We start from the raw sequence: 22334 nt of genomic DNA, 5'->3' as shown, positions 1-22334 counted from the left end.
ATAGCATCTGGACAACAGCTGGATACCATAGAGTGGAAGACTAGGCCTCTAGCTTATCTGTGTTAATACAAGTCTCAATATTTCGGGTTTTAACTTGTTTAGATCGGCTGCATATCACTACAAATGATGTTTTGAAGAGAAAAAATAGACTTAATTTGAGAATATTTAATTATTGTTAATGACTAGTCTCATATTCATGGGTACCCCACCCCATCTTAAACCTACATTAGGATTTACAGACTTCTTTCGATGGTTGCCAACATATGTTAGGCTCCTCTAATTTATCAAAAGTGTTAGTATGCAGAAAAGCCAAACTGATAGATATTTGCAGCAGCAAGTTTTCTTTTTATGTCGGACTTGCCAGCTGCACTCTGTCGTCCATAAACATTCCATTCGCTGGATAGTTTTCTTTAAATCAAAATAACATGTTTTCATACACTTCCCAAAAATGAATGATACAATCTTTGCACACCAAGCTGAGGTGAGGAGACCTTTAATAAATATGCGATTTTAAAACATTTTGAAAATGCTATTTATTTGACCTTGGAACAAATTTCACACCAGGAGAAGATGGCATTTCTGTAAAGGGTAAGACGCTCCTAAACAACAGGTTTGTCACTAGAATCTCACATTTATCCCCAGGCCCATGCCCAAACATTAAGCTAAGGTCCTTCCACCGTTGCTTCTACTCCAATTAGTTTTCTGGGGGAAGGCAGAGTTTTCCAGAATGTATTTGTAATCTTGATTAACAGAAGCGTATCAAAGTTCAAAATGGGATCTAGATTAGTGTCAGTTGTGACTGTTAGGTAAGATTCAGGGCATAAAAAAGAAGCAGAAGAACGGGTGTCATTTTGCAGTTCGAAGAATAATTTAACACAGGGTGTTTGCAGGTGCTTTGAGCTTCAATCTCCCTGCTCTTTGGTGCATATGATTAGTAGCCATATCAATGTATTAATATATAAAACCAGGTGTGTAAAAGAGTAGTGCCACTACAACTGATTAATTACTGTCAGAGCCCATGTGAATGCTATGTGTGTAAGATTAGTGCAATACTATTGATGTGTTAAAGGTACACTCGGTGCATTACTATCAGAGACCAGGTGTCTTTGCGTATGATTACTGCAGATACAAACAGTATGATACTACCAGAGCCGTCCCGATTTGTTTGAGATTAGTGTGCTTACTATTGGTGTGCTAATGTGAGATACCAGCTATGTCAAGCATTACTGCAGGTACCGTTAACAAAGGTGTGTAGGTGTGTGTGTGTGTTTGTGCAGGTGTGTGCGTGTGCTGTGTGTGCGCACGCGCATGCATGATATTGATTTGTTGCTGACCGTCCCATAATGTTTAGAAGGTGAGTGGATTTACTGCGTGTGTATTCTCACCACAACTTAGATGTGTTCATTAGTGCAGGTAATACGATGCATTGCTAGAAGAGCACAACAAACTCCAACAACAAATTGACAAGATTTGCAACCACAAATACAAAATATCGCCAGGCCCCAATGTCCTCCATCTGCAAACTGCAAAGACCTCAAGCCAGAAACTAAACAACCCTCCAGATGCGATCCTTAGAGGTCTAAGCTGTGAATCCAATGGATCCACAGCTTGAAACACTACTGACAAGAGTCTAAGATCACAAGCACCTCCAGCCACAAAAGGAAAGACATAAAGGAGCTGCAGGTGCAAGCTCAAGGGCTTTCATTCGCAACCCACAGAGACTACTGCTGCAAAACCTCAAAGACTTCCAAACATAAAATAAAAGGATTTCTAGGCCAAAAGAAAAAACTCCTGGTTTGGTCACACCAACCTAGCATTTTAATACACCCACAGGAAAAAAAGGATAAGTCCTTGCAAATTAGGAATTAGCCCCTCCTCCCCACTCTGCTTCGGGCACATTCTCGTCATCACCTTATTCCCTTGTTCCACAAACATTGCTTTATAACTTCTAAGTCTAGGGTCAATAACTTTCACTCTGCTATGGAAAACTATCAACCACACAGCAATCATATCCCACAACTGAAACACTTCAATAGAATCCCTCTATATAGAAACACTCAACCACAGCACAACACTCATAAAATCCCTAAAGTCAAACAACTATAAAACATCCAGAGCCAAACGCACTGCAAAATCCCTCACTATGGAGTATACCGATTACTTCCCATATATATCTGATTTTCCCAGTGTCTGTCATGGGTCCATTCAGAGAAAAATGTCCTATCATAATTCCTGGAAAGTTTCAGGTCTAGCTTATGCTGTCAACATTCAAAACCTACTGTCCCATTCCAATCACAGTTACTCTGTCAAACCACAGCAGAGGAACACAGCGTTGCCAGTGGACTGACTAAAGGAACAAGTGCAGAGGGTGTTGTGGGAGCTAACCGTCTGCTCAGGGTATGCAGGACCCCAGCTTACTGCACAGGGCAGGGTTGAACAGTTTAAGTTAATCCCCGATGTGGCTCTTGTACTCCTCTTCCTAAACGCCCCTTCCTCTATATTAATGGGACAGCCCTTTAGGTACAGTAAGAGAATGTAGCTCCTTTGAATGCACAGCTTGGTTCTAGGTGTTGGAATTCTAAAGAACAGCAGCATGCGAGGCACTGTCGGAAAATCTGTTAAAGGCTTTTTAGCCGTCACTCACTTGGCTGTGTGGGCACATGCAGCGTCTATATAAAATGCTGTCTGCTTTGTTAAAATACAACATTCTGGTCCCATATCGGAAAGAACAATCCGAACATGGGGAAAATAGAACAATAAAAATAAACAAAGATGCTTAACGACTTTCTGCAAAAAACATACTCGTTATAGCTTATACAGGTAACAGAAACTATGACTTACAGGACACATCTGGATTTATTTTCCTATTTACAGACCATTGACAAAACCTGAAAGAATTGTTCTTATATTGCCGAATAGGAGACTTATCGGCTGCCAAAAAGATTTCAATAAATTCCTAAGAGAGGCATTACAAACTGTTGGCTAAATCATCAGCAACCAGCCATTTAGGTACAATTAAGCACACAACACTTTTGTGCAGAAGGCAGATACCGTTGAAGAACCAGGATGAACACAAACAATTCCAGGAGGTCTAACAAATTAATTTGTTCATGTTGACGAAGTTAGGAACATTGCTCATTTCTTTGCTCTTGCAAGCTTATGGGTAACTTTAGGACCCAGCGGTATTGTAAAGGCATGTAGTAACTGCAAATTCCAGTTAGTCAGCCATGCATTTCACTGGCAACCCAATGGTAACAGGTGACATTACCTCCATGAGAAATTGCCATTGTTCTGTCTTTCCAAAGGCTCTAAACTCTGGCCAGCTGAGTCAGAGATAGATACATATTCGGCAAGCGAGTCCATTTATAGAGAATCGCCAACAACTTGCATAGCTGTGGAGAATGATGCACCGCCTTTGTTAACATAAAACATTGTCATGTTGTTATCATACAAACTAGGGCACTCTTGTCCCATGCTAAAAGAATCATCATCAGGACCAGAAAGATGACTTCCGGCTTCTGCACATGGGAGCGCTGCAGGTTGCTCATATCACAGACTATAGGAAACAATCAAAGATGCCTCTGTGTAGCCCACACGTGTGTTCTTCATAGTTAGAGGTTATAGAAACTAGATTGAGAATCGTGAGAATTCAATTATTCCAAAAAATCCTTTCTGACTGCATAGGAGATCAGCAAGGAGCAAGACTTACACCTCTAATGTATGCAACTTTTCAGATGGAGTTGAACAGCATTAGATAAGTTCCAAAGTCCTCTGGAGCCACATAACAAAGGCCAGATGATGAAATCATAATGAAACGTCAGATTAGCTGCTATCTCCAATAAGGCCAGTATTCTCTTTGGGGAGGATAGTGCCTTTCCAATTATAGTGCTGCTATAAAAGTCTGTGTGTAAACAGAGGTGAGGGAAGAATTTGCCACATAAGCCCTCAAACTCCCAGACTGAACATGCTAGTTGTATAAGCCACCCGGGGAAGGGGGTTGAGGCTCGGATCAGCCAGTAGTTTAAACTGGTATATGTGCACTTCCTGTGCTAGTTACTAAATTGAGAATGTTTATCTGAGACAACCCGATGGTAAAACAGTTGTTATTCAAGTCTGTGGCACAGAGCCAGTACCAATGTGCCAAAAGTATCTGAACCAGAGTCTTACTTTCAAATTGGTGTTTTAGCGACAGAGTAACAGTGTCTATCCAATACAAAAACTGGGTTATCTCTTCCAAATGGGCAAGCTCCATTACTGCTAAGTCCAGAGACTCCAGAATTGTCTGAGGGCATGCTGGGCAAAACAGGGGTTCATCATCTATGGGGGAGAGGCTATATGAATCCCTGTTTGATGAATGGCAAGAACCAAAGGTCTTGGGGAATTTTCCTCTAGGCATGCACCAATCCCGGGACTCTGCTCATTATAAAGATAGGATTTCTGATGTCCTGAAAGTGGGGAAGAGCTAGAGTTGGGGTAGGCTGAAGCCATTTATTTTACTTTGGATTAGAACTATAGATGGAGAAGCCAGCACAGTTGATATTTTCTCTTCTGACAAATTATAGTTAGAGCCCGACTTGCAGAACGATTGTTACAGCCACAAAAACTATGAGACAACCCTTGGGCTTGCCAGTCTTAAATGGTGATGGCATGAAGGAACGCTTAATTGAGAACATCAAGGGGGTGGTGTTGGTCCACCCATTCTGCGTTGGTTTGGCACCAGCCAGAGTAGTCACTTTCTCTTAATAGGTGGCAAGTTCAAGATTGTTTACTAAGTCTCATGGGTCAAAAAAGCACAAAGGGCTATAAATCTCCCAATTTCATGTCTCAGATCCATCATTCAACTGGCTGGCCCTGCAAAGGCTGAGCAAGAAAGATGCAGATCCAACTCGTGTGAACATACCAGGTGAAAATGAATATCCATATTGCACAAGTGCATACAATGTTGAGCACCTAAGCACTTCATGAGAAATTGGACTAGCAGTATCCACAGTTATTGAAGTCCTCGAAGTCTATGTGGCGCACCAGGGGCAATGGAAGCTGATCAAAGAAGCAAAACTCTCGTGAGAAAAGAAAAAAGTACAAAGATCTACCAAATCATTTGGAAATTCAAGACACCATTGTAAGCTTGTAAGATGTCTGATCAACTTCAGCAGATATCTTGGGGACACAGGAACCTTATCGGGGTGGAACCAGAGCATGCAGGGACCCATGCACCTGGGCTCTAGTCCTTTTAAAGGGACAGGCCTCTTCTTTACTAAGGAACACCAATTCAACTGAGCATATCCCTTTACAATGGAGGAAGGGGCGCAGAAGTATGAACATATTGCAAAGTGTGGAGGAGAGCACATCTGACAGCATAAATTGCGGAACCCTCCAGCCTGCTGTAAAGGGTGTAGAAAGCAGGACTGAGTCCAGTGTCAATGCTGCGAATAAGTCAGCCAACTGCTGTGTGCATGTAGGTACCCGATCTACCTATAACCCCAGACTGGGAAAGAAAGAATCCTGCCTTCTGTCGGTGCACAGGAGTAATCCAGCAGGGTGGAAGGATAAGGTTACTGACCAGTGCAATGAGGAACCTAGTTCAGTGCTGATTGTGGGATGAAGGAAAAGTAATTTATGTTTAACAGCTTGAGTATCCCCTTCCACCCTTACCTGATCATAGTGATTTACAATCTCCCATGATAGCAAGAAAGACTGGGCATAGTGCTGCATAGGAAACTAGCAAATCAGAACCCAGTCGGCAGAGATAAAAGAATCCCAGACTACTGCCACCGATGGGGAGGATCCCCCACCTACTCCTGAAATGTGAGGATCCATACTTTGTACCCGCTCCAGCCCAACAGCCACAATGATTGCAGTAAGACGGTTGGCACCAAGCCAAGTACTACTTCCCAATTCAAGCATACCACCAATTCACAAGCCTGCTCCATCCTGACACATCTTGGGACTACCGCTTACAGAGGTCAGGTGACTGCCACTTGTACACAAGGCGGCTCCTATTGCCACCCAAGCACAGTGAACTAGTCCCTGCCCTACCAAGTAGGAAATGAGAGTCCCACCCAGATATTAAACTATACCAGCTTTTTGAATGGTGCAAGACGCTTTTATGTGAATGTTGTTCTTTTTCTTTCAAACTTAATTGGGGAAAAACACTATACCAGCTTCTGTTCAAAAACCTGTATCACAGCTTACAGTGCAGAGGTTTACCCAGCTACATGTGATAGATGCCTTGGAATAATAAACTCGCTCCACATCAAACCCTTCTTCCTGGTAAAATGTAAATTCAAAGAACAGACACCTGTTAACAGCCCAGGTACAGAATCTGATGAGAAACTAGCAATATGCTGCTTTTATGTCAGCAGCTCTTCAGCACAGAGACAACAGCAAGTAGCTCTTCAGGCCTTGGTTGCAGGTACCTTCTTAGTGCCCACGTACCAGCAGCAGGCAAGCTCCAGAGCAAGCAGCCCTACAACACCACATGGAAGCATGTAGTGTCTCATCTCACATCAGCTGGCATCTTCTAAGCAGACAGCTTTTCAGTACCAAGTGGCAACTAAATTGGTAAATCCCTGCCCCTAGCTGATTACATTGCATGGCTAAGTATATGCCAGGGCACTAAACCTCAGTACTCACTGGTCTGCGGATCCTTAGTTACCAGCAGCTTTTCAGCTCCAAGTGGTAGGCAGCTTCTGAAACCCTAGAAACAAAATGTACCCATTCCCGAAATGCAGCACCAGATTGCTCTTCACTGTCCAGCAGCTGGTATCCTCTTAGTTTCCAGCAAATGACACTAAGCAGTGCCCCCGCTAATAGCAGCCAGCAGCTTCTAGAGTCCCAGCTGACAGCACCATGTGACTCCTTAACTGCCAGCAGCAATCGCCCGATAAGCACCTTGATATAAAGTGGCTCCTTGGGTCCCATCAACAGGCGGCTAGTCCGCACCTAGCATCTGTCACCAAGTAGCTTCTTTGACTCCACTGGGTGGAATTCTCAGTTTTCCTCAGATAGCAGCAAGCCACTCGCTCAACACCCAGTGATTGCCAAAAGCCAGCTCTGGAGCACAGGGCAGGAGGAACTGAGAAGGTGACATCTTGGATGAGTTACATCTTGTAATCACTGCTAAAGAAATGAATAGGTTGGTTGTGTGGCACAAGGGTGAACAAAGCTCATACATTAAGGTGAGCTATCACAGCAGCAAGGCTAGAGGTTAGCTATGGTTAGCTGTGGGAGCTCGCAAAACCACAAAGAATTAGGGGCACCATGGGAGCTTCCTCAAGTAGCAGGATGGTTGTGGTGGGAGTCTAAACAGCGCCAAGCAGTATAAGGGGGGGACAGGCATCCTCAAATAGTTAAGCAGCAGAAGAGAAGCTCACCTCCTCCTTATACAAAGTCCCCTAAGCAGGGGAGAGATGGGTCATGCGAGCTCCCTGAACTGAAGTTTAAGAAAAGGGGCAACTACTGGAAGCTACGAGGCCCCAAAGCAGAAGGTTGTGCCTCAGGTCTTTTCAGAGCACCCACACTCCAAAGCAACATGTGATGCAAACCATGAGCATTCTCTGCATCACCCAGCAGCAGAAGTGATTTAAAGACACTGTCAGATCTCACGAGAGCAGAATGTAGATCGTCATGACAGCTCTTAAAACGTCAGACAACATCAGCAAATAAATGCCTTTCATCAAGCAGCAGAGAGGGGCTGCATAAGATGCATCACATGTTCCCAAGTGGCCCACAGCCAGGGTTTGTGTAATGTTGCTATCATTTTTGATAAACCACAGTAAGCATGTGGATGATGTTCCATGCACTCATCACCCTACTCTCCAGACTTCTCCTCAAAAAGAGGTTGGACCCACTCGTTTCACACACATTCATGTTGTGGGCATACTGCCTTCCCACTACCCTCACTTGTCCACCAATCTGATGGCTGTTTTGTGTCATCCTCCTCTTTGATGTTGTGAAGGCCTTGGCTTTTATTTGCTTGCAAAAAGTGCTCCGACGGTCATGAGAGCCCCTAGGGCAACTGCTCCGGTCAAAACGGTCTTCACTGAGGCCCAGTTCCCCTCACGCTGCTTTCGTGCTTCCTCAATTGCTCCTTCGCCATACAGAGACAGGAAACCATTCTATGGAAAGAAAAGAACGCGGATGTAAAATAGCATTAGCACAGAACAGCTACAAGAAATTTGCAATATTTTGAATGTTACACATAGTGACAGTGGCTCTAAATAAACACAGCGCTTAGTGCATGCATGGGTCCAAAAGTGTCACAGGCACGTGGTGGGCTATAGAAGGCTGTTTTAGGAAGTCCGTCCCTTGTTCTTTCAAGATAAAACAACTTTCTTTAGACCCTAACTCAATGAGAAGAAGCAAAAGGTGCGAACATATTGTACTGCTGTATTGATTTACATAAAGAGAGAAAAGGGTCGAGTGTACTGCTGAGTGGCGGTGAGCTGCGAGGGAGGCTGGTCAAAAGTGCTGCTCCTGGTTTTTGCTTTGTTACTGACTCTGGGCTAGGAAGGCCCTTCCAGCAATGTTTCGGAAGAGCTACAAATTGGAGGGGCACGCACACAGGGTCGAGTGCACTGCAGAGTGCTGTCGAGCTGCAGGACCAGCACCCAGGAGACAGGCAAGATTATTTACAATTCCTTGATGCGACAGAGTGAACACATTATTTCGTTGGTGGTAATTGACTTTAGTATATTTAATTTGATATGCTTCAAGATGCAGAGTAAAAAAAGCGTAGAGGTTCTGAAAGATATATTTTAAGAAACGGGAAATCAAACCACCTGATTTCTCTTACCCCTGTGCAAACAAATTAAGTGGGAGCAGTTAACACTAATTAAAAGACTGCCCCTGCTCCAGTCAAACAAAAGGGCAGTAAAATACTGAGTTTTTTTACAATGGAAGCTGCGGCACCAAAGTCGAAAACGTTGCCGCCTACGGAGAGCTGCACAAGGGGTGAAAGAGTAATAGCAAAGAGGAACAGATCAAGCCATGAGGAAACTTCTGACGTTGAGGGGGTTGATAAAAACTCGCTGCTAGAACTTGTTACTCTTTACAACAAAGCAGTGCATTGGCGGGAGATAGTGGGACAGTGGAGTCTATGCAACCCACATCTCTCCCACGCAGCTCTATAGATGGTACAGTTCCAGTTTATGCTCTCAGTGAGACTGTCGGCATCCCCTAATCCGGTCATGCACTGCGAGTGGGCACAATCTTTTGTTTCTGTTAATACAGAAAACAAAAGTATGGCCTCAATTTCGGACTTGCATTCTTTTATTACGACTACACAATTTGCGCTGAAAATTATATTAAAATTAAGTGGGAGCATTCATGATGCTTTGTTTCCACCTGTGGTGCCTACACATGATTTAGGGGTGATGGAGAAAGTTCCCACCCTCAACGAGGGGAGTAGTCTCTACCATAATGGACATTTTTATACACGGCAAGCTCCCAATAACACTAGTAGCGCAATGCCTCCACTGACTCAACAATCCCCAAATGAGGAACACATTGTGATTGATAGAGGTATTACTACAGTAGTGGAGGTATATAGTCCACCGCTCTCAAGAAAAGAAAGGCGGTTCAATCTGATTTACACAAGCAACCTAAAAGTATAAACCACTCTAATATTCCTGTGAAGTCCAAACTCGCTTGGAAAAAAAGTGGCCTGTGCAAGGAAATGGCTGTCTACACAGGGGAGGCTGTTGACTAGTTGGTCAATTAACAACAAAAGTGCATAGATGCCCACAGCTCCACTGTCCATCGGAGGTGCACAAGCATCAGGTGTAGTAAGTGTAACTACTCAACAAAAGGTTCACCAGTAATCGATCTTCTACTCCAGAAAGAGGTGGTTCAGGTTTCATGATACGATTGAGTAGTGAAAAGGAGAGCACCGTTCATAATGACATAACACAAAAAACAAATACATCTAATATCATAACGCTCAAGAACCTACGCCAGAAGCAGAGGAAAAAGTGGGCTAATCGAGCTGGACTACGGGTTTTAGTCACAGAGGACTTTGAACGGGAAGTGGTTAAAAGTGGTGTACTGACATCACTGCCTGGGACGGTGGCTGATAGGGAAATATCTATCACTGGGGTCCAGCAAATGCTTCAATGGTTGGTGGATTCTCTAGCTACACTTCCAGCAGCACCAAATTGAACTAAATCGATCATGATCTGGAATACCCAGGGTTTTACCCACTTGTTGGGGTCTGAGGAGCTAGCCGTATCGTTGATTACCAACCATATTTGTATCCTACAGGAAACCTGGATAGGAGTTAATTTATTGGTTGATGGTTGGGGAGTATTTCAAATGATGGCTAAAAAAGAGGAAAGAGGTAGTTCTTATGGCAGTTTGGCAATTGGACTGAAACATTCTTTAAAGGCTCGGCAGCTTGGAACATCACAATGTTCAGAGTCCTTGCTAGCGGTTGAGGTCGATGGAATGAACCAAGGCCAGGTGGTAGAACACTCATTGTCAACATATATAACCCTCATGTGGGTGTTTTGAGTGATACACACTACAAGACGCCTTGTTTGAAACGTTCAGTGAATGGTCAAAGGGTAATCCAAGCGACCTTATCATATTGGGAGGAGATCTAAATTATAGGTGTGTGTGTGTGTCTGGAAGAAATCTGCTCTAACCCAAATGTGGATGCAAGGAGTGTAATGTTATATGATCGATAGTCTAGAGAAGGGGCTAGATGGGCGAAATTGCTGAGGGAGTTTGAATTTACCATGCTTAATGGGCGTACTGAGGGTTATCGCCCAGGCAAGTATACGTGGAGGTCTGGGGGTAAGTGTGCTACGCTTGAATACTTCTTCGTTAGTCCCGTGGTGTGTGCCGAAGTCACAGGAAAATGGTCATCATACTGTTCCACAAAGAGTTTGTGAGGGTAAAAAAGATGTACCATACGATCATGTAATTAGAGATAAGAAGCGTGAAATGTGCCGTGAGATACATTGGGTTAAAGGCTGCAGTCTAAACCAAATGCTCTGGCAACCATAAAAAGAATTCAAAATAAATACAGGCATATACTGGTGGAAGCACAAGTGTAAAACAAGAATGACAACAGTTGGTCAAAGTATTGACTAAGGGGAATGGCAGAAATATATGGCAGTTGTTGGGTGAGGCTAAAGGGTCAAAGAAGCAAAAGGTAATTAATACTATTAGTGAGACTCAATGGATGAAGTACTTAAGTAAGCCAAAAAGCAATGAGGTGAGCAATCCAGTAAACAAGCTGATCAGGTACACCTATTAAAAAAGAGTTCACAATAGAGGGGGGGATATTTTACACATTTTACACAGAATAAATCGATTGAAAACATCTAGGATGCCTGGCCCTAATGGCTTGGCAAACGCCTTAAAACAAGAACCTGAAATATGGTCAAAGATTTTGTGTAAACTGCTCGATAACATTCTGATAAGTGGACAGATACCCCACTCTTGGCAGGCAACAATACTGATTCATGTACAGAAGAAAGGGGACACACTTGAACCTGTGATCTATAGGCTTTTATCCATGCTAAATACCAAGGGAAAGATATTTGCACCATTCCTGCTGCAAAGAATGCAGGACTGGGTGACAGTCTGGTATTCTGGACAGATCCCAGACCGGCCTTAGAGCTGGATGCTCTACAGTGGTTAACCATAGAACTATATATATGCCAACAGAAAGAACTCGCACCAAAGATGGACCTGGTTTATATGTGCTTTTCAGTGATTTTAAAGCAGCCTTCGACTCTGTAGAGTCAGACTATGGAACAAGTTGGAAGCTTGAGGTTGCCCGGATCATATTCTCCATTTTCTGAGACTGTTCCAGGAGAAAAACAAGTTTCAGATTAGATTGAATGGAAAAGGGGCTCTGACCCGTCTCTATAGATGTTTGGAGTGGTGTGAAACAGGGTTGGTGATGGCCCCCTTGCTTTCTATTCTTTACCTAGCTGATCCTCCTTGTTTTCCGGATCGGGCTGGGGGTTGTCCCCCGAAGGTCGATGTTAACTCCTGCCCTGTACTGGCTTATGCTGACGACTTGGTCATCTTTGATCATACTTTTAGGTTTTATACATTTTTACCGACTATGAAGGTTCGCATGGGGAAAAAGTCGGAAAAATGCTACCACCAAAGGTTCGAACACCAAAGGTTTGCACCTTTGGTGGTATCATTTTTTGCCCATGCAAACCTTTATGATACGTAAAATAGAAAAAAAAATGTGGGGGTTGCGGGGTGTCCCCCGCAACACCCCGCTCACTATACTGTGTGGTATAGTGAGCGGGGTGTTGCGGGGGACACCTCTGCCGCACTCCCAAAAAAACCAGGGGAAAAAACGGGGGCTGCAGGGATGTCCCCTGCAACACCCCGCTCACTATACCACACAGTATAGTGAGCAGGGGTTGCGGGGGAAACCCCTGCAGCCCCTGTAAAAGAAAAGAAAAAAAAGAAAAGAAAAGGACCCTCCAGTGCTGGTTCCCGATCACGGAAGTGAAAGGGAACAGGCGCCGCAGGTAACCAGCGTGAAGACAAGGTAAGTGGGTTCTGTTTATGTTGGGGGTGTGTTGAGGGTGTGGGTGGGGGGGGTGTAATGGGTGTGTTGTGGATGTGGGTGGGGATGTAGGTATGCAAGTGTGTTCGCATGAGAAATGTAATTCGCACCTTTCTCATGCAAAGTTTCTGGCTGCGGCAAAATCAGCCGCGGCCGGATCACTTAGAATCTACTTTTATGGGTTTAAAACAAGTCGCTGGGGCACTCTGAAAGTATGCAGCCATTAATGAGTTGACTATCAACCAAAACAAAACCAAGGTAATTCTCTTTGATAAGAAGAATGTAGCTAGACTAGTGCTCTGTATTGAGGATGAACAGATTGAATACATTGATCAGTACAAGTACCTGGGAATTTTACTTGAGCCACAGAAGGGCTGTATTGAGAGCCACACAGTTGACTTAATTTCACAACATGTTGAGAGAACTGGGGCCTTTTCTTTGCTGTGTGCCAGAATGTTATATTGTCAGTGTTTTACTCCACCAGTGATGTACGGGTTGGAGGACCTCACCATAAGCAAATGGGCATGGCTGGAAATAATTGAAAGTACCTATTGGCGAAAGATACTAGGTCTCCCACCCTGTATGCCGATGGAAATTATACTTTTAGAACGAGGGTTAATCAAATCCATGGTTTTATTAAAACTGGTATTGTGATTTTTAAAGGCCACGTTATCATAAAAGGAGCAGCTTCTCTATTCTGTAGGGAAAGAGATGAAAAGAGGACAGGGTGGTCTACGTGACATAAATTAAACAAGTTCTCGAAGAAGTGGGTTGGCCACCAAATTGGAAAGAGAACTATTAATGCCTCAAATTGAGCTTCACGAGAAAGTTGGAGATGTGGGACTGGGAATGTAATTTTGCCCACATCTCGAGGCTAAAAACATATGGATTTGTAAAATGTATGAATTATACCTTTAAGAAGCCACGGGCCTACCTCTCCCTGAGTTCATTCGAAGGATTGAGAAAGCTTATACTGCTCCTGAGACTGGACTGTTTGCCTGCCTTAGCTACTCTTGGCTTGGCATTGAAGCTCCCTGTGTCTGAAAGTGCAGAATTTGTAAAAACAGTGAGCAAGTTCAGACAGTGAAGCATGTTATGACCGAATGCTCAGAGTTGGGACCATTGTATATTAAATAACTGGGTTCCCAAGTCTACAACTTGAAACAATTACGGATCAGGACTTCTGGGTACATTGTTTAAACTCTTCATCCAATTCTTTTCACCTGGCACTTTTTCGAACTTGGTGGGAGGTTTTACAAAAATGAAATATAGTGGGGCCTACTAGAGGCTCAATGAACTGCTAATTATTACATTCTGAGCTCTAGAGAAATAAATGGTGGATAATGAATAGAAGTGTTGTCTTTTTTTAACTTAGCTTGGGGTCGGTTGTGGAGCGTTAATTGTGGCTGGTTTTAATAACATTGGTTTTAGTATTTTAGAAAGTTTGATATGATATTTATGTTTTTATATGGTATTGTTTATGATGTGAAACTTTTAATTAACTGAAATACATTAATACATAAATAGTGAGCTAGCTCAAGTACAATTGGCATCCCATTTCTTGGCTATGAAAGCCCATGTTACCAGAGCTCAAAAAATGAGAATGCAAGACTAATGGCCGCATGAACATGGCGCTCCGTGCTCGGGCATGAAGAAAGGAGTTGTTATACCCAAGACAAACACTGATAGATGGCTCGGAGTCGACCATAGAAGTGGAGCCAGTGAGACCCTAACACAGTGAAAGTTTAGATGCGTGAGGGTGACGCGCAAGCCTGCAGGGGCCTTGTGCCCAGAGCCGTTTCAGTGACGACCTGCTGACGGTGTAAGACAGGCAACGGAGCGCATGCAGGCCCGTGCCAGAGGCCCCTGAAGGAAGAGGAACCGATAACGTTGGGCGACGCTGTGCCCGGAGAGACGAACAGGAAAGTGAGCAGGGACCCCTGGGAACATGGTGAAGGGGCAGTGGGTAGAGGGCATGTCCATGCATCAGAGAGGGGCTGACTGTGCTCGAGGTGCCCGGTGAGACCCATATGCAGAGGCTTTACTGCTGGAGGAGGGGAGGTCCATGGTTATGCAGAGCAAAGTATAAGCCCCCATGGAGGAGTAAGATGTGTATCCCCAGTCTATCGGGGTCACCATCTTACTGCTGCCTGGATTGTGAGGTAGGAATAAGCCTCCCCTGGGCCACCTTTGCAGGAAGAAGGAGGACATATGCTAGCGATAATGAGTATGACATGGAGGCTTGGCTGTTGATATAGCAATGAAGCAGACCCACCCCCAATAAAGGGTAGATGTGTGTTATTCATTATTTTGCCTTAGGGGGTTGAGTGGCTCTGTTGGGGGGCCTGACATCTTGGAAGCTTAACGTCCCCAGGAGAAGCACAGAGAGATCTGTACCCAGATAGCGGGAGGTGCTGGGGATGGCCCAGGCCCAAAATAGATCTGCAGGGCGCCAGGGTGACGGAGAGCACCTGACGAGGGAGGGGTGCGACTTTCTCGTGACTGAGCACCTGGCATGGATAAGAGCTGGGAAGGTGCGAAGGACCTGGGAATCCTGGTATCCAGCAAGATATACACACGATTCTGCAGAGCTAAAAGCATTTCGTGCAGAGGTGCAGGAGTCAATGAGTTACCAAAGTAGAAGAGAGGGTTGATGCGCTGGAGCACACTCAATGCTAGGCAGACATAGCAGAGGTCGGAGCAGGGGCAAGACTTAAGGTGCTTGAACAGAGGGAAAGTGAGGTCAGATGCAAGATGGACATCGAGAATAGGGAGAGGAGAAATAACCTAAGAATAAGGGGCCTCCCTGGCAAAGATACTGAAACATCGCAGGACCTGGAACAAGTGCTGGGAAGACTGTTGCACAAGCTATTCGGCAGAGAGGGAAGCATGAGGAGTCAGGAATGAAACTCGGACATGAGTTAGCCATGATTTTGGTTAAAGACTTTTGCTGGGAAAATGCCTCTCTGATCCTGTCCTAAGAGGAATTTCCCTACATAAACCAAAAACTAAGGATCCGTCTGCGTCAGAATGCCCAAACATAAACTATCCAGTATCCAAAGTTCTATTCTGACCCTATTATGACCCTCATACTAAAAATTAACCCTAAGGTGAAAGGGAAAATGTATTTAACCTCGGGTGGTTTCGAAAAGTGTTAAAAAGGATACATAAATAGCTCCAACATAGGTTCTTCAAGAATAACGATTCTGGTTCCAGAGGGTAGCTCCCTTCCCCTGGATTCTTCTTTACTCCTTGAGGTTTTATATACAACAGTTCTTTAGGCCCCTCTTGGCCAAATACAAGATTTATACACAAAAAAGTCTGGTTTTGTAATCCTGGTTTTCTTCCGCAACAACGGATATATTTCTCTGTCAGGTGATGTTTATCCTCCTCTCTTGTTCAACACAAATTGCCCGGTATACTCCCCTGCCAGGGCTTCTATTATTCACTCACTGGTGATTGCCTGGTATACTCTCCTGCCAGAACTTCTGTTCATTCTGGGTTTTCGCCCAATGGCACAGTTGCATGTATAATGTGTTGGATAATGTATCCTCCTGGTATATTATTCTCTCTCTGTTTCTCGTATATTTTCATTGTGTACATTCACACATTAGAAGAAGGGTTGTTTGCCACTGGATTCCCCCCTTCTCAATATATCCATTCACTTCCTTTCTCTTAGTTAAGTTATTTAATTGCACTAGGCGTGATCGCTGATACAACCCGGTGTCCCGGTTACTTCTGGGTGGACTCCCCGGCTTTTCTTCATGCTTGAATTCTCTCGCGGTCATCTACTGAAGGATTCCAGTCTGCTTCCTTCTCGTCTCTCATGGCTTCCACGTCACATGTCTGCTTTGCTCTGGTAAGTGAAATGCTGCTTCGGTTTACCTGCGAACGCCCAGGAGTCCCTCACCGGCTTTTAGCGTTCCTGCAGCATGTCCTGGTGCAGCACCTTCTTTCTTCTCCCTCTGTAAGCTGCCTGGCTCCACAACGCCAGCCTCAGACTCTCCGCTCCTCGGAGAGAGGTGCAGCTCTGTCTCTCCAGTCGCCGCAACAGCTGTGCCTCGTTCTTAGCTGGGGCTGCTTACATTTCCCAGGCACAGGTGTGTGCCAGAAAACACTAGCGCAATTGCTGAGTTTACAGTCTCTTTTGCTCCACATTGCTCGATCCCTCTTCCTCGTCCCAGTATGTTGAGAATTCTGGGAACAGTAGTCCTTTGTTGACGATTGACTCAAGGAATCTGGATAGGCATTTTTAAATGGCAAGTCAGTTCTGGTTGATTGATAAATAGTACTGAAAAAGGTAAATTCATCACACTGGCAAGGCAGACCAAAGTTGGAAGATAAGTTTGGAACAAAGGGTTTCCCTGTTCTTCAAAGGACATGGAGTAGATGCATGACAATAGGCCATGAGAGTTTTAGATATGGGAAGGTCTTTTTCAAGAGACAATGGGGGATACCGTGTCTCACCTGATGAAGCCATGACATCTGTCTCCTCCCATGTGATCCTCCCCCAGGGTCAGGATCAGGTAGCAGCTGCCGTCCCCTGGCCACATGGGAGGAGGTCACTGCCGGGAAATCAATGATGACTCCATCGGATTCATCACAGAAATCAGATTTGATAGGGTTCAAAGATGTGGTGGGACTGGAAAGGGTCCTTGCTCTGATTGTGAAGTGCCTTAATTATAGAGACAAAGAAGAAATCCTTCAAAGGGCCCGAGAAATAGGCGCTATAGAATGGGAGGGTATGCAGGTCAAAATCTTACAAGATCTTTCCTCATAGACTCTTGATCAGCTTCGCAAGTGCAGACCTCTGGCGAGATGGCTTCAAGAAAAATGGATGCCATACCGCTGGAGATTCCTTTTTGGCTAGCCTTTGAATATAAGGGGGAGAACTATACACTGCACCAGGGCGTTGAGGTTGACCGACTCCTTCATGAATTGCAAACACAAGACACCCAGCAAGAACAGGACAGTCCGCGTCAGTTTAGGGAACATTTTAAAAGTGCATTTGCCCAACCAAAGGGTCGCAGAAGAGATGGCAGCTCCAGAAGATCTAGAAAACTCTGGATCCTGCAACCATTGCTTCCGAGATGACGAGAGGGGCTCAGACCTGGAGTAACTGCTGGACTGTAAGGAAATAGAAGATTATCACGTTTTTTTATTGTGCTTGCTTGGAAATGAGAAGCATGGCTGGACGATGGACTTCACACTACCTAGTGACCTGGCATTTCCCAGGTGTTTTTATTTAGTGGGGCTCCATTCCCTGGTTGTTGACAGTTGGTTACATGTATAATTCTTGATGGGTATAGGTGTAGGAGGGCAGGGGGGGCGTAGAGGGGTTGGGGGAATTTGTGGCACGCACATTTTTGTAGGCAATCTGGTTCTGTACTTGTCAGGGTGTTAGGGGTTGCACATTTCGCAAAAAGGGTTAAGGCTAAATGTTAAAGGGCACAATTCCACTAACAAGACAGTTGTTAATGTATAATATGTTCCGAAATTTCAATCTGTATGCACATGAAACTCACTTTTAACAGGGAAAGAGCATCCACTGAGGAAGGGGGTGGTAGGCCAAATGTTCTAGGCCTTGTATAAGGACCATAAGAAGGAAGGAGTGGAAACCGTCCTGGCACGGCCACTTCAAATGAAAGAGTTGCAGGTGCAGAGGGGGTTTCGGAGGGAGGTGCCTGGAAATCAAGGGGCATGTGGAGGGAGTAACAATCATACTAGCAACAATATACACCCCGAATGCTGGCCAGCTCCCCTTTTTGAATAAAGTGTTTGCCGTACTTGAGGAATTGGCAAAGGGTATACACCACTGCGGACTGTGGAAAACCTCAGGGTCTTTCCTTCCCTACTCCTGGGGGATCTTCTACACAGGTGGCCAGGGGAGGGCCATCGCTATTGCATCCTGACCCTGGGGGTGGACGAGCGAGGGAGGATCACCTGGGTGGAGGGTCCTTTGGAATTGGGGAGGGATTACCCAAAGGTGAGACATGGTAACCCCTTTTTTCGAATAACCCCCTACCGGACATTCCCTCCTATTACATGACCACCGACTGTCCCCTTTTCCCTTTGAAAAAACCTCCCTGCTCTGCTAAAACAAGGCGAAATCCAACAGGGGCACCTTTACATTTCTATCAATGTCCCATTAACAAGGACAGGCGAAGTTGGTCACTAGATAGAGACAAACACACCTGAGGACTGTTAGCACACAATAGGTGTATAAAAGGAATGTGCCAGAGAAACAGAATGATCCAGCTGGAGCCCACGGAGGTCCACAAGTCGGAGTACGAGAGCACAGGCGAACGGGGATGCCCAGAGAACCTGAGACCTGCTGGGTGAGAATGAAGGGCCAAGACGCTAAGAGCCTATGGTGTAAAAGGGCTAACGAAAGTGTGGCGAAGGAGCCGTGCCTCCAATGAGCCAGAAGGGGGTTAAGTTCAAAGCAGTTCTCCAGAGTGAAGTCAGTGGAAGGGTGTTCATTGTCCTGGGTCAGAGAAGCCACCCAGGGGAGTTGGAGGTGCTGGTGAGGAACCCTTGGTCTTCAGTCAATGAGACAACAACAGTGACGTTAAAGAAATCACAACTGGGGAGTTCAAAGCCAGAAGGGAACCCGGTTGATGATATGGGCAAAGCGCAAGGGATACAATGTTGCAAGAAGTAAGATAAAAGGACGAGCGTAAAGACGAAAGCTTGGATTGTCCGTTGTGAAAGTTGAACGATGAGAGAACAAAGTAGCGACCATTTGCGTGTACGTTAACACGTCGTGAAAGGAGCTCTAGTGAGCAGAGAGATTTTGTACATGAGTGAAGTTCAGAGAAGGAGCGAATATGGAAGCAAGGGAAGGGAGCTATGCTTGAGGCAAAAGGCACGCTGAGACCCTGTGAAAGCTTGGTTATGAATTGTAAAAGGGTGCCGTGGGAACGATATTGAGAAAAGCTGAAGTTGAACTGTAAAAAGGTGCCAGGGGCACGATGAGAAGAGAACACTGAAAGAGAGGCCTAGATATCGGAGTGGTCCCACATAGGGCCGGAAGTATTGTGTGTTCATCGAAAGTCTCTGATACGTTGAACTGCTGAATAACTGTGTGAGGAGAGCCAAGGTGTCTGAGTGGTCCCGCCTGGGGCTGAGGAATACTGGGCATTGTCAAAAAGGCTCTAATACACCAATACACTAACCTGTTGTGAACTGTGAAAGTCTTGTGAACTAAAGATAAGTAGCAGACTTCCAGAGGAGAGGTGACACAGAGGAATTGTTACCTAAAGGAACTTTGAACTTGTATGACCAGAACTGTTTGAACTTTCTAAAAAGAACTTTATGCAGTGCCTTTGAAAGCCAACATACACATGCTGAATCCCAAGTGGCTCTAGACTTGGGGAGGGGAGCTGTGGACCAGCTCCAATCCTATCCTGACCTTTACTTTGAAGCACCCTTTTTATTTAGTCCAATCCCATGCGCATTATTGTATTCGAGAGTGTGAGGGCAAGCACAGGTTTAACACGGCCACTAACTTGACTAAGTTTAGGCTTATATTTTTGGTTGATGGTCAAGACTACTCCCATTATAGACGTAGGGCACGTTAGGCAGTCTCCAACCCACTTTCTTTACAAAATAAAGTTTTTCATGAACTTGAATCATTGTGTCTGTGTTTCTCTCATGATACCGTGCCTGTCTCACAGGACCCAAAGATTGATTGGTGGGAGGAATAGGAAAATGGGAAAGGACAACAGAGATTTTGCTCACCTACTTGAAGATCATTACTGGGTAGACGTTTGAAGATCAAAGTTTCCCCAAGTGGGTGGGTATACATTTTTCTGGCACCCACACTTTACATATACCAGAATAGACCTTTTACTGGTCCCAAGTGGCAATATTATCTCCCCTAAAATAGAAACGTTTACATGGTCGGATCATGAGATTGTCTTGGCAGAGTGGCATATTGAGGTTAGAAGAAGAGGCACCCCTGGTTTACGTTGCACAAATGTGTTGCTAAGAGACCCTGTTTTTCAGAGGTTTCTGATGCAGGAGATTCAAATATTCTTTGAAACCAACGCTACATTGTATGAGAAGCAGCCAAAGGTGCGTTAAGGGGACTTCTCATAGCTGAGGGCGCGAGAAGGAAACGTGAGAGGGGATTGATTGAGAGTAGAGTGTGTGCAGAGATACAGGGGCTGAGAGTACAGCTGAATAGGAGTAAGCATGATAGGGAGAGACTCTTTAACGACATGCAAGATAAACAACAGGCATTACAGTCTTCTGAAAGGTGAGGTGGTTAAGAAAATGTGATACACCAAGCGACAATACTATGGGAAAAGGGCATCAGGTGGGACACTACAGGCTAACAGGGTACAAGGTAGTAGAAGGAAGTGGAAAGGATTCGGCACATCCATGGCACACTGGTGGGCCTGTGAGAGGGGTCTCTAAGTGTTTTGCAATTTACTATGAACCACTATATGCGCAGGCCCTGGAATCAAGATAGCAGGCTGTCAATGATTACCAGGATGGTCTTGCTACGCCTCAGCTGACGACTGAGGAAATGGCCCTCATGAAAGCAGACATTACAGCAGAGGAGGTGTTGCTAGTTATAGGATGACTAAAAGTTGGAAAGGCCGCCTGGGCAGATGGCTATACAGCTTTTCTTTACAAGCACTTTGAAGAGATTTTGGCAGACTCTTTAGCCAAGGTTTTCAATGCTCTATGCAAGGTAGGAGAAGTCCCTCATACATTTCTAGAAGCGCGAACTGCCGTCATTCATAAACCAGGGAAAGATCCCACACAATGTCAGACATATAGACCCATTTGATTTTGTTGTTGAATGTCAATGCCAAAATATTCACGTGCTACATTCTCCGATGGTCAGAGAAGAGGGGGCTTTTTACATTGTCACTAGACACCAAAAAATCCTTTGACCGAGGTAGTTGGGGGTCTCTGAAGGGGGTTATTGCTTCAATTGGAATGGGGTTGAAATAAAAGAGTTGGTTCTCTGCCCTCTACTCTAGGCCTAGAGCCAGAGTTGTGGTGAATGGGAAGGAATCCAGGACATTCCTGCTTGGAAGGGGCATGAGACAGGGATGCCCCCTGACACCACTCCTTTACACCCTCACCAAGGAACCATGGATGATAGACATCAGGCCGAAAGGGGGCATTAAGGGGCGGGGGAGGGGTCAAAATAGGGGAAGTAGAATATAAATTAAGCCTATTAGCAGACAATGCCCTCCTGTATGTAACAGAACCACGTGCCTCCCTCCCAAACTCACTGATGGGTCTGACCAGATCTAGAGAGTTATCTGGCTTTAAAATAGATTTTGGGACATCAGTGGCATATCAGGTGGGGACCACTCGCTCCAACGTGATGAAGGGGGTTCCCAGACCTGGATGCCCATTACCGGGCCACTCAAATGTGTATAATGATAGACCACCTGGATATGGGCACTACAAAACAGTGGGCAACAATGGATAACACGATCTTAACTCCAGTTACACTGGGAGAATGGCTTTGTGTGCCTTAGAAAGAGATCCCCAAGACAGCGATGCAACACCTCATGTTAGAGGTGCTCTGGACGATGTGGAAAGAGAGCGGTAGTACACACTTGCTATCAACGTGGTCCTCACTTCTCAGCTGTAGCTGTATCTGGGATCCCCCTTGCGAAATCTAATAGCTGAACCACTGCAATTTCAGACTTGGTACGAAGCAGGTCGTAGTAGAGCCGGGCAATTATGGAGATGGGGAAGTGTATATCTATTGATAGAATAGAGGAGTGTCCTTGCATTGGAAAGCTCTCTCCCTTCCGAT

The 22334-nt window shown here is 45.0% G+C and overlaps 1 protein-coding gene across 2 annotated transcripts in view; it reads right to left on the bottom strand.

Moving 5' to 3' along the window:
• Positions 1-477: 477 nt before the first annotated feature.
• Positions 478-22334, bottom strand: part of BCL2L2 (BCL2 like 2) — a 209268-nt gene continuing 187411 nt past the window's right edge. For both annotated transcript variants that reach the window (XM_069634024.1, XM_069634025.1), the window contains one exon: positions 478-8117. In XM_069634024.1, coding sequence (XP_069490125.1) covers positions 7968-8117 — 150 coding nt within the window. In that variant the 3' untranslated portion in view covers positions 478-7967. The remainder of the gene's footprint in view (positions 8118-22334) is intronic.

This window comes from Ambystoma mexicanum, chromosome 13, assembly GCF_040938575.1.
Source record: "Ambystoma mexicanum isolate Mex_15411 chromosome 13, UKY_AmexF1_1, whole genome shotgun sequence".
NCBI lineage: Eukaryota > Metazoa > Chordata > Amphibia > Caudata > Ambystomatidae > Ambystoma > Ambystoma mexicanum.
This window is presented reverse-complemented; position numbering and strand designations above follow the sequence as displayed.